We start from the raw sequence: 13,570 nt of genomic DNA, 5'->3' as shown, positions 1-13,570 counted from the left end.
AGGGTCATCTTATAGTCATCTAATCAGTACACCAAAATCAACTGACTGAAGGGAGATTTTCCCTAGATATAGATCTTTAACATGTTGAGTAGACAACCCAATTCGTCTGCCATTTAAACTCCCATGAATTGATGATGAGAAACCTGTCCTCCATCCTGGAAACCGCTGTTTCTCCTTCACATGAATAATGTACAAACTTGGTGATGAAGATTGGCAGCCGATGACAAAGCAGTTGAATTTCCGAGCTGGGACTCTACTCTTGAGAGGGTGAGCACACATAAGCCACTACTAGAAATGCCATATGTCAGAGCTTCATTAGCAGAAACTGAGGAAGAACTAGGTTCTAGCTGTGCTATCATTGCCTCGAAGTCCTCGATCATTGGAATTTTCTGTCAATTTTTCGTACATTCAGTACTTTGCAGATAGTGTCCGAATGCAGGATTTCCTGACACATTCAACTAACATAAGTTGAAGCTCTTTAAAATTGTCAACCTCAGAGAACCATCTTACCCAACGATGAATTATTCCTGCAAACCAACTTATGATTAGCTCATCATCTTGCAAAACAAGGGCTGAAACATGTTTAGGGAAACCTTCAAGATTAGTTACACCATAGCGATTGAGGCACTTCTTGATATAACTAAGAGGCGCATAAATCTTAATGGCAGGATCATCAGGGCAGGTATACATTGATTCCTGATTCTTTAAGCTGGACAACAGTGCTTCTGTAGCAACAGTTTCTGATGAGATATGGAGGTGTTTGTTTCGTTCAGTGGTAACGTAAACGTAAATGGAACCTGATTACGGACTGTAACAGCACCAGAATGGGCAAACCCCATTTTGTTTGGTTCTACAGTGTAAAGGAAACAGGTACCTAAAAAGTGTTTGGTTTGACACAGTAACAGGTACCTTTCCACGTACAAAACACAGCATGGGCTTTCACATGCATCAAACAAGCACATAATTTAGAAATATTTTTGCATTCATCCAATGCAAAGACATCTTTTAACCAGAATTTCACTCAACCTTAACGATTACACATTTTTAAAATGAAAATGATTCGAACTCGGAATTCAACGACACTTCGAAATAAACTACATAATTAGTCCCTAAAATTGTTTTTATATTATAGGATAAATAGAAAGGCCAAGTTCACAATCTTGCAAAGAAGCTTTGCTTTTCCATTGATCTTCATCTTCCACGCCACACCACTGATCCCATTTTCTAATGAACCTTGCTTATTTTCTCATCTGCCAATAAGCACGCGTTAAAATGAGGATAAAGAAACACACAAGCAACAACCAGTAATAAAAAAAAAAATTAAGAGCAACTATAACATGATTGTTCTTTCTCATCAACACTTTGACAAAGGAAAAGGTGGGAACCTGCTCCATGCATTTCAACACTTTGACAAAGATAACAATAGGAAAATGATGTATACTGCAAGACCAATGAAATGAAAAGCACTCTCTTAGCTAACACAGACTACAATGTTGCATACTGCAAGAACATAAACTAAAATATGGTGGGTAGGATGAGATCTACTCCATGCTTTTCAACACTTTTGGCAAATATATATCAATAGTAAAATGAGGTGGGTTTTGTACACACCAGTTATGTCACACCATTACTAGAGAAGGACCTTCTTTCCCATCAACCTTGCTTCTTTCTTTCATCTGCCAATGAGGAGCCAATAAGCAGGAGTTAGATACAAGGAAAAAAACTTCAGCACAAGTTTGGCTTATATATGACCAGCCAAAAACAGCACAGCACTATGTCACTACAAGTTTGGCTTATATATACTGCAAATAACCACTCTTGCTTATATACGCCACTTTGTACTAGTGAAATTTTAGTTCACTTGAGCCACTCATGGTGATAAATGTCAGGATGCTATCAACCCCCAAGGTTTACAAATAAGTTCAATCAAGTATAAAAAAATGTGTTATAAATCAGTGATGTAACAGGAGCATAATTTATCAACTATCATACAGATCTATATGGCAGTCTAGATATCACATATTAGAAAAATGTGGTCACACATGAGTTGCTGAACATTTTCACCTTGTGTTCATTGATTTCAGCAACCTAGCTAGTTAGATCATGAACCAACAGTCGGAAAAACCAAAACTGCATCACAAGATAGTGCATATTATTAAAGAGAGTTTAGAAAAAGGGATACCGGACAGCATTTTCAGGACGAAGTCCCTCCTCAGAATGTCTGGAAGCACAAGCATCATGTTCATGTGCTCTGGAGCTTTAGCGAATATTGTTGCAGCTTCAACGATCTCGCTCCCAATAAATGCAAGCCTAGACAATTCACTAATTGCCTTTTCTCTTGATTTCTGTTGAGGGTCTTCTTGTGCTGCTTCTCGCGCCATTGCTGCTGTAAATGATGTTGTCATTGCACCCACATGTTGTGTCACGTTGTTCAGCTGGCTATTGACATCTTGAAGCATGGCTGCAAATGGATCGCTTGGTCCTGTCGCCCTCTTTGGCCTTGGCTCCTTTTTCTGCCTCTTCGAACTAGTTGTATCAATAGAGCAAGTGTCAATGGACCGCCGAGCTGTTCCAGTTGAGATGATGTCCTCTTCCTCATTTTCTTCTTCCTCCATAGCAATTTCCTTCTCCAAGTTTCCCACTGCCTCACCAAAGCCTTCAGCACTTTCTCCTGTTGCAATGTCTTTGCCATAGATAGCAGCCAATTGTTCAAAGTATGGAAATGATACACCATACAATCCCTTAGCCTCCTTGTGAATCTACATGTTTTTTTACAAAAGAAGAAAGTTGGTTTTCGATAGCAAGGGCAATAACAAGGGATAGAAATGGTACTACTTTCTCCTTGAACATGTTAGGAATAGTAGCAATAACAAGGCAGCAAGGGATGATCCAAATACAAAAAATACTAAAGAGAAAACACTACAACAACAGGTAACCAAGGTACAATAGCAAGGAAATTCAGCACAAAGCATTACTAAGGAATTCAGTTTTAGTGGTTCAAGTGATCTACCTGACAATGAGCTTCATATTGTGCCTTCTCGCACTGAATCATCTTTCGACTTCCATCCCATGTGAAACCACTTTTGGATAGCATTACTTCAATGGCACCAAATTTCTTCCTGAAGTGCCTCACTCTTGATTCAATGTGCGGGGATGCAGTGATACCACGGCCTGGACACTTTTCAGCAAGATGCTTTTCCAATATCCCCAGGTATCCACCCTTGAAGGCACCATCAGCTTTCCACCTCGGGTCCAAAGATAACTCATACAAAGCTTTAATAAGCTCATCGTCCTCATCGGAAGACCAATTCCTTTTATTCTTGCCTCTTCCACGAGACGTGCTCGAGCTATCCGCACGGTCCATATCTGCACAAGCAAGAATGGGTACAAATAAGATGGCAAATATATATGAAAGAGAACAAATGCAAACGAGATGCAATTGTAGCTTGCAAATATAATTGAAAGGGAACAAATGTAAATGAGATGGAAATATATACAGAAAGGAACAAATAGAAACAACTTATACCTCAATGCGCCCTAGCAGCCCTATGTCTATTATACATGTCTTGAGCAAGTTCATTCCGAAAATTTGTCCACTCATTCGAAGTTGAGATAGAAGTGATGAATTCTGGTTGGTCCAATTCTCCCTCCATGTCTTCTAATGTTTCTTGTATTATTGGCTCGTTGATATCAAGTGGGTCGACAGACATCTTTTGCAATATAAGATTGTGCAAGAGTGCACATGCCATGATGATTCGACATTGGGTCTTCATGGGAAAAAAGGAAGGAGACCTCAAAATCCCCCACCGACCCTTCAACCTTCCAAAGCACCTTTCTACTATATTTCGGGCTCTAGCGTGGCGCATGTTGAGATACTCTTCTGCGCTACGAGGTGGATTTTGTGGTGTCCAACCACCCAAGTGATACCTTTGACCTCGATATGGAGCTAAAAATCCTTTTGCGTTTGTGTAGCCAGCATCGACAAGATAATATTGGCCTTCGGGGACACGCAACCCATTTGGCCGTGAGATGGCATCCCTAAGAACCCGACCATCATGCGCAGAACCTTCCCAACCGGGTAATATGTAGATGAATTGCATGTCAGGTGCACATACACCTAACACATTTGTATCTATATCACCCAACCTTGATCGATACCTTCCTTTCAGATTAGCTGGGACTGTTACTCCTATGTGTGTGCCATCTAATGCTCCAAGGCAATTCTACAACATAAAGAGCAATGTGCAAATATTAGCATCTTTTACCACTATTGAGATGATCTAGTGAATACTTTTTTATTAGTAGCTATTTACCTTGAAATACTTCCACTTATCATCGGTGCAATCCTCGGGTATAGGTTCAGGCTTCTTAAGTAGCAGATGGTGCAGCTTCAAGACAGCTAGAAGACAAGCGTTGAAGTTTCTACTAATTGGCTCAGGGCTTCGATAGAAGAATTTTCCTACTGTCCTATTTTTGAGATGGTGTGATAATACATACAAGAATGATGCCACTATCTCCTCTAATGATGTGTTCCTTGTACCCTTTAGACCACCAACATCTCTCACCATCTCACATAATATATGAAATGTTCTCCTATCCATACGAAGTTGACTTATACACATAGCGTCGCTCTCACCAATTAGTCGATACAAGTTCTCTGCCCTTAACTCTCTAATTTTAATTCTCCTTTCTATTTGCCAACATTTTCTCCTATAAGCTAATGCAAACATGAACCACACATAATAGTATACAAGCATAATGGAAGTAGTCAGATTCAAAAATATTGCATTTCTCCTTCCACGCCTCGCACTTAAGGGAAGACGAGCCATAACTGCATAAGGAAAATATACCTATTTAAGGTTGGTATGACTTTCTTTCCTAATAATTGGTAGTAGTACAAAACAAGAAACTGGATAGATTTCAGGATGACGAAACAAACATCCGCTGTTTAGATGAAAGATAATAAACGGTGATTATATTAACATGCAATTGGTCATGCAAAGGTACAATGTATCCAAAAAAATTGCATATCAGAAAACTACAGGAACAGTCAACCCGTATCTAGTTGATATGCATGTAGATATCACCGTCGATCTACTGTCATGCAAAGTTCCAAGTACCAGGATATGATTTCACACCAGAAAGCTAAAGAAGATGGTCCAATTGACAGCACGAACATGCATCGAACAAGACACATTCCTTCCTTTTTGTGACCAGCCAACCTAATTCATCTATTTGCCTAGTTACCTAACTAGACAGATCAAGAATACAAAGGACAGACCACCAATTATACTCCACTAGTCATCCACTGATAAAAGAACAGATCAAGAACACATATTTTTTTTACTTCAAGATCAAGAACAGATCAAGAATAGATCATTAATAGACATCAACCTATAACAAATCATTAATAGATCAAGAACACATATATTTTTTTACTTCAAGATCAAGAACAGATGGAAATATATGCTATACATCAACCTATAACAGATCATTAGTAGATCAAGAACAGATCAAGGACGCATATTTTTTTTACTTCAAGATCAAGGACGCATATTTTTGTACTTCAAGATCAAGAACAGATGTATTAGTAACCCTAACCTTGAGATCTGCAGTAGGAGAGTGACGGAGGAGGAAGAGATCGATCCGGAGATGGGCGGACGGGCCTTGCTGCTCCTCGTACGCGGCTTCAATGGTCCACCCTCATCGGCATCGGAGGCGGCTGGCGTGGTCGTTCCCGGCGACTGGTGTGGCGAGGTCAACCCGGCGGCTGGACCAGGAGGAGAGGACCGAAGGGGGTCGAGGGGAGGTGGTGGCGCGGCGGCGCTGGACTGGAAGGGAGGCGGCGGGGCGGCGGCGCAGCGGCGCGGGACTCGAAGGGAGGCGGCGGCGCAGACAGATCGAGGGGAGGAGCGAGTCGCGGGGAGGAGCGGAGTCGGGGGCGGTAAGGAAGCCTTTACCGGTCGGGGGTGGGGGGTATCGTTCGATAACTGACCTGGAACTGATTACAGAGGAACGTGATTACGGAGGTGTCTCACCAAACGCCCGTAAGGGTATCCGTTTACACTGTAAACAGGTGACGGGCAGAATTTGACGAAACAAACACATAGTCTTTAGCCTACTTCTGAAAGTTGTTAAAAGCATCTCTGAGTTCCTGCGGAAGTGCTGGTTCAGCAATGTATTTTGACAGGAGCACCTCCTCATTAGCTTCATTTTTGGCATTGATGTCCTGCATCCATACCTTGAGTAAAGTTTTGAACCAATGGTCTGTCTTCATGCCCTTTTTCCTAAATTCTGCAATGTGATCCAGCAACGGAGTACTAAGACGAAGGGACTTGATCTCAGACTCCTTTACCCTCCTCAAACCATATGCCAACCACTTCTTTCCTAACCTAAGATTCATAGCATCCCATATCTCTTGCTTCTGACAAGCAAATAAATGAAGCCTTCTCCTTCAACTTGTGAACAGTTTTCAGTGCAGCGCTTTCTTTTGTTGCGGCCTTAACTATGGTGCCAGCAAACTGCAACCCCCGGGAGTTGTTTTTTACTGGTACAAGACACAATCCATCATCAACTTTCAGGTAAAGTGATTTGCTTAGGTAATCAACAACTTCAGACTTTACAGTTTCTGCTATGTCCCTGGATCCCACAACTGCAACAAAAATCTCATCCATGTATCTGCAAGCATATAATCTCATGTTTGGCTGGCCCTCTGTTTGATCTTCATTATTTAGATCCCTGTCCTTCATTTGACTTCTAAACCAGAGACGCAGCTTGGAGCCCTGGTTGTCTGCAACATTTTTTGCCCCTGAATAAAGGCCTTCATATTTCATGCAAATCCTAAATACTTTATGGTCAAAACTGTAAAGATATATATATTCATCTGGGTTGGTGCAAGTACTCCTTCTTGTGGAACTCCATGGCCCTTGGGAAACCCTCCAAATACCAAATTGATCACCTCGGCATCAAACATATCTTGCATGAATGCCACTAACTGGTCATCAACAATCTTTTCCTGTATTTGGGAAATAAGCTTTAAGACTACATTACTGTCTACCACCCTGTACAAGGGGACAGTAAAGCACCAATCTGGAACCCCAATTTCAGTGGATATGAACCTTAGAGCTGAGTGATATCCTCGCCCACTCCGACAGCCATGTGATATCTTGGAGAACTGAGGTCTGTAAACAACCTCAAGCACCACCCTAACTGCTTCCTGGATAACTTTCAAGTTGAGACGTGGAAGAACAATGCGCTCTCCTCCTTGCCTCTTTGCCACTACTGAGAAAGAATTCACAGTGATATCAAACTCTCCTCTTCTGAGCTGCTCTGCCAATGCGCTAAAGCAAACATCGTCCCTTGCAGACGCCAGATCGACATTAGAATTCAGCCGGACAATGTCGTAAGCATCCTCCAACGTATTGGCACTAGCCACCACCTCGCCCATGAGATCGTAAAACTTGCCGTTCAAATACTGCGCCTTGACCCTCTTTTTCATCTGGAGCTCGGCCAGCCTCTTGCGCTCCATCCGTGACAGGGGCTTCCGCTGCCTCTGAGCAGCAACGGTTGAGTCCTCGGCGAGAGCAGCCAGACTCTTCGCCAGAGACACCGGCGGTTGCTGCGATCCGGCAGCGCTCTCCGCTGCATCCTCGATTCCGTCCAGCAAGAAATGCACCTTGTAACGCCGGAAGCACGTGGTGTAACGTCCTAGTTCAAAAAAAAAAAAATGCAAAACGCAACATTAGCGGCACAATTTTTACTATGTCACAGGAGCAGACGTTGGGATGTCGGATAGGTCGCGCACCTTGCTGTGGTGGCCGGTGACTGGAGATGCCCCGGAGGAGGCGGATGCCAGGAAGGGCATTGGATCAGCTGCCCTGGTCTAGTGGTGCATTTGGTCGAGCAGGTAATGTGCACAGGAAGACCAGCGAAGGGCGGGAGGAAGACAACAGGCGAAGTCCCCAGTCGGTGCTAGATGGGGCTCGACCACCGGCTCCGAATACCGTACGTCTGGTTCCCCTCTAGCACCGGCGGTAGATACTGCGGTGGCTGCGCAGCACCACCCAGTCAGGTGGCTGGCGGGCAGAGAGCGGTGAGGTGGCTACTGGTCCAGGCAGCCCGACGGCAGAGCATCCACCGTCCGATGGGCAGGGGCAATGGGAAGGTTGTGTAGCGGCCCAAGACGGCAGTCCGTGCGGCGCGGGCGGCGTAGCAGCCGAGCAAGCACCGCCAAGGGTCGCCAAGACGGTGCAAACGCCGGCCGGGCGCTGTCAGTTGCCAAACTATCTCAAGTTTTAGGGTGTGTTTGGTTCTTGCCCGTAGATGCCCTGCCAATATTGGCTTGCCAATTATTTGGCGTGGGATTCCACCGCCCAGGGTTGGCCAAAATTTTGGCAAGAATCTGTGAAGGAAGGAACAAGGGACTCGTTGGCAGCCAAAAATTTGGCAACAAAGCAAACGCCATACAAAGGATTTGGCGTGACCAATATTTTGGTAGGGTGAGTTGGGGGCATAAACCAAACAGCCCAACTATCCGTAGTGGTTAACTGGGAAACTGCTCCTTTCACCGCCTGATTTAATCCCATTTTTTTATAAGAAAAAGGGAAACGTTTCCGGCCGGCGTGCCGGCTGAACCGTTGCGCCGGACTCTCGCGCACCGTGCTAGCTGTAGGTGAAGGTGTATGTGTGGTGTGGCCAAATTCGCCGCCTGATTGTATCTTAAGTGTAATTGCGGATGAGATCCTGGACCACGTTTAAATAAATCAAGCAGTTTCCCTAAAAAAAAAACCATAATTGATACATAAAACTTGTAGGGGTGGGAACAGATTCATACAGAAACTAAAAAACCTCATAAAACTGGTCCACCAACTTGACTAATGTAACAAAATCACCCAACAACCCTCGTTTTTTGAGTTGTCCGTCCCACGTGTGGCGGTTGGAGTCCTGTCCGGCGATCGCGGAGGCGATCACGTTAGGGTTCCGATCTGGGGCTCGTGGAGGATTCGATCTGCTCGTCTCTCTCCAGCGATCACAATCAAACCTGTTCTCCGTCTCCGTCCCATCCACCAGAGGCCTTCCGTGTGTTCCTAGGGCACACGGTCGTAAAACACAAACCCTAGAGGGCGGCGGGGGTGTGAGGCCGGTCGGGAGCGATGGAAGAGGTGGCGGGGCTGATGAAGGGACTGCAGCTGTCGGAGGAAGAGAAGAAGGGGGTGAAGATTAGACTGTCAGCGAAGGATAAGGGGAAGAGCGTGGAATTGCAGGCGGTGGGGAAGGTGGTGTCAGATCGGCTAGCGCACGCAGATGCCATCCGGTTGTCGTTGGGCAAGGTGTGGTGCCCCATTAAGGGCATCGATTGCAAGGAAGTGGGGGAGAACCGATTCATGTTTACGTTCTATCAAGATTCGGGGAAGAGGAAGGCGCTTGATAATGGGCCTTGGATGTTCGATAAAGACCTGGTAGTAGTGGAAGATTTTGTGCCCAGGAAGAGAATTGAAGACTATGAGTTTAGTAATATTCCGATATGGGTGAGGGTTTATGATTTACCTCTTGGGATGATGAATGCGGAGTCAGCTGGGGATATTGGAAACTTTGTTGGTCAATTCGTGGAGGCTGATACTGAGGCAGACGGCAATGCTATTGGGAAGTATCTGCGGGTCAAAGTACGCATGAGAATAGATAAGCCGATTATGAGGGGATTCATGTTAGAGGAGGAGGAGGACGATGGGAAGGGGAGGGGCCAGGAGAAAGAAGGGAAGAAGACGGAGGAGGAGGAAAGCGGATGGTGTCGTTTTGAGTATGAATTCATGCCGGATTTTTGTTACATCTGTGGACTCATTGGACATGGCGAGAAGGACTGCTCCAAAACCCTGCAGAAGGGTGAGAAGCCGCAGTTTGGACGGTGGCAACGAGCGGACATGAACCAGAGAAGGGGATCTTTTGAGGAAGAAGGCTAGAGATCTGGAGGAAGGGGATCAGGAGGCACCAGGAGTTTTGGGTTCAGTCGATCGACGGGACGGTTAGGTAGTGGCAGTGACAGTCTATCGTGGCGCAAGGAAGGAACACGTGGCTCTGGCAGGAGGGTTCTAAGCGAGGAAGAAAAAGGAGAGGAGGAGGTCACTAGTCCTTCGAAAAGCAAGACTCATGAGAAGAAGGGAGGCACCCCGCGACAGCTTCTGTTGGGCGATGACAGTAGGGGCCTGGAGAAAGCGGAGGAGGAAGCAAGTGGTGTAAAGGGCGGAGCTGTAGGTATGGAGCTGGAGAAGCAGAAGGTGATGCAGGCGCGAGCTGATAAGGTGAAAGAGAAACAGCAGGATGGCCACAACAAGCAAAGTAGGAAGTTTAAGAGGGTGAGGCGAGAAGATAGAGACGCGGGGGTGGCTAAGGCTGGTAACATTGAGCTGGGAGGAAAGCGAGGAAGGGGAGAGGATACGGAGGATAAGGAGGGCAAGAAAGGGAAGGTAGATATGGAGGTAGAGGAGAAGCAGGAGTGTGTTGAGAAGCAGGAGCTGGTTAACAAAAATAGCACATCGGCCGGGCTGCAAGAGCAGCCCCGCCGGGCACAATGAAAATAAAAAGCTGGAACTGCCGGGGCCACGGGAATGGCCCGGCAGTTCGAAGCCTCCTCGATATGGGGAGGAAGGAGGAGCCCGACATTTTGTTCCTAGAAGAAACTAAAATGACAGTGAAGGAGTTGGAGCGGTTCAGGTGGCTTTTGGGCCTAGCAAACACGACTGCATGGAATGCGGATGGGAGAAGTCGTGGAGTGGCAATGTTTTGGAGGAGGGGAGTGGAGGTAGGGCTGAGATCTTATGGGCGGAGGTATATCGATGTAGATGTGACGTAAGAAAGTGGAATGGTGTGGCGGCTTACTGGGGTGTACGGGGAGTCAGTGGCGGAGAGGAAGGTGGAGACATGGAGGATGTTGAGGGTTCTCGGACAACAGCATCAAGAGGGATGGCCATGGTTATGCGTGGGGGATTTTAACGAGATCCTAGCTAGTGAGGAGAAGTGTGGGGGGTAGCCAGACCCCAATTGTGCATGGAGAGGTTTAGGGAGGCATTGGAAAGCTGTGATCTGACGGACATTGGCTTTTCTGGAGATAAATTTACATGGCGGAATCACAGCAAGGATATAGTCTCTTATATCTGTGAACGATTGGATCGTGCAACAGCGAATGCACATTGTGCGAGGCCTTCCCAGAATTTTCAGTGCTCAATGGGAACCCGAGGCACTCGGACCATCGGCCGGTGATCGTATGTACGGAAGGAAGTGCCCGCAGTGTGTTTAAGGGTGATAGAAGTTTCCGGTTTCAGGCTTGGTGGTTATAGGAGGAGGGGTGCAGGGAGGTGGTGAAGGCAGCATGGGAGGTGGGCACCACGGGTGGGGGGGGATGTGAGCCACGGAATGCAAACAATTGTGGGATCATTACGGAGGTGGAAGAGAGATGTAGTGGGCGAACTTGAAGGTAGATTGAAGACGGCCAGAAGTGATCTGGAAGTGTGTATGCGTGCCCCTATTAGTGAGGAGAAAATAAAAGAGGAGGCAGCACTGAGGTGTGTGGTGGAAGACTTGGAGGAGAAGAAAAACACAAAGCAAAACAATATTCCAGGGTTTCTTGGTTGAAGGACGGCAATAGGAACACGCGGTATTTCATGGCGTTCGCCTCGGCCAGGAAGAAGATGAATAGAATCAAGGAGTTGAAGAAGGAGGATGGATCGGTGGTGAAGGAAGGGGAGGAGCTCTCTAACTATGTATGTTCATTTTTTCAGGAGCTTTTTACGTCCAACATGGGCAACCGACTAGATAAGCTGATTGCTAAGGTCGAACCCCGAGTCACAGAGCCCATGCATGCCATTTTGGATGCTGAGTTTACACGGGAGGAGATGAAGGCGGCCCTTGACCACATTGGTGACCTCAAAGTGCCGGGACCAGACGGAATGCCCTCAGTTGTGTATAAACGGCACTGGGATTTCATGGGTGATAAGGTTGTGAGCGAGGTTCTTAGTGTCCTGAATGGAGGGCCGTTACCAGAAGGGTGGAATGACACGGTGGTGGTGCTCATTCCGAAGGTAAAGAGCCCGAGTCGTATCAAGGATCTACGCCCGATCAGTCTTTGCAATGTTATCTACAAGCTTGTGTCAAAGGTGATAGCTAACAGACTCAAGATAGTCCTCCCAAATATTATTTCAGAGAACCAAAGTGCATTTGTGCAGGGGTGGCTTATCACAGATAATGTGCTTATTGCATACGAGCTGTCACACTTCTTGCTGAATAAGAGGAAAGGGAAGGAAGGGATTGCTATGGGTACTTGGTATGGTTGACTTGCTTGCGTGAGCCTCCCCGGCAACGGAGCCAGAAATTCTTCTTGCTACCTCTTGAGCACTACATTGGATTTCCCCGAAGAGGAGAGGATGATGCAGCAAAGTAGCGTAAGTATTTCCCTCAGTTTTTGAGAACCAAGGTATCAATCCAGTAGGATACCACGCACAAGTCCCTCGTAACTACACAAAACGATAGCTACTCACAACCAACGCGATTAGGGGTTGTCAATCCCTTCACGGTCACTTACGAGGGTGAGATCTGATAGAGATGATAAATAATATTTTTGGTATTTTTGATAGATAGATGCAAAGTGAAAAGTAAAAGGCAAAGTAAAAACAAAGCAAGTAATAAAGCGATAGAGATTGATATGATGAGCATAGACCCGGGGGCCATAGGTTTCACTAGTGGCTTCTCTCAAGAGCATAGATATTCTACGGTGGGTGAACAAATTACTGTTGAGCAATTGACAGAATTGAGCATAGTTATGAGCATATCTAGGCAATGATCATGTATATAGGCATCACGTCCTAGACAAGTAGATCGAAATGATTCTGCATCTACTACTATTACTCCACTCATCGACCGCTATCCAGCATGCATCTAGAGTATTAAGTTAAAAACAGAGTAACGCCTTAAGCAAGATGACATGATGTAGAGGGATAAATTCATGCAATATGATAAAAACCCCATCTTGTTATCCTCGATGGCAACAATACAATATGTGCCTTGCTGCCCCTGCTGTCACTGGGAAAGGACACCGCAAGATTGAACCCAAAGCTAAGTACTTCTCCCATTGCAAGAACTACCAATCTAGTTGGCCAAACCAAAAAGGATAATTCGAAGAGACTTGCAAAGATAACTCAATCATACATAAAAGAATTCAGAGAAGATTCAAATATTTTACATAGATAATACTGGATCATAAACCCACAATTCATCGGTCTCAACAAACACACCGCAAAAAGAAGATTACATCGAATAGATCTCCACGAGAGAGGGGGAGAACATTGTATTGAGATCCAAAAAGAGAGAAGAAGCCATCTAGCTACTAGCTATGGACCCGAAGGTCTGAAGTAAACTACTCACACTTCATCGGAGGGGCTATGGTGTTGATGTAGAAGCCCTCCGTGGTAGATGCCCCCTCCGGCGGAGCTCCGGAACAGGCCCCAAGATGGGATCTCGTGGATACAGAAGGTTGTGGCGGTGGAATTAGGTTTTTGGCTACCTGTTCTGATCGTTCGGGGAT

The 13,570-nt window shown here is 45.7% G+C and overlaps 1 protein-coding gene and 1 pseudogene across 1 annotated transcript; both read right to left on the bottom strand.

Moving 5' to 3' along the window:
• LOC123157682 (nuclear intron maturase 4, mitochondrial-like) overlaps positions 1–7,864 on the bottom strand; it is a 12,245-nt pseudogene extending 4,381 nt beyond the window's left edge.
• On the bottom strand, positions 1,066–3,364 carry LOC123160485 (uncharacterized). Its single transcript, XM_044578296.1, has 4 exons — positions 3,011–3,364; positions 2,183–2,759; positions 1,612–1,676; positions 1,066–1,250 (listed from the first exon to the last, which is right to left on the bottom strand). The coding sequence occupies exons 1-3, from the start codon at positions 3,362–3,364 to the stop codon at positions 1,654–1,656; spliced, it is 954 nt and encodes a 317-aa protein (XP_044434231.1). The 3' UTR covers positions 1,066–1,250; positions 1,612–1,653.
• Positions 7,865–13,570: the final 5,706 nt, after the last annotated feature.

The sequence above is a fragment of the Triticum aestivum genome, chromosome 7B (assembly GCF_018294505.1).
Source record: "Triticum aestivum cultivar Chinese Spring chromosome 7B, IWGSC CS RefSeq v2.1, whole genome shotgun sequence".
NCBI lineage: Eukaryota > Viridiplantae > Streptophyta > Magnoliopsida > Poales > Poaceae > Triticum > Triticum aestivum.
The sequence above is the reverse complement of the archived record's forward strand: the minus strand, read 5'-3'. Positions and strand labels throughout refer to the sequence as shown.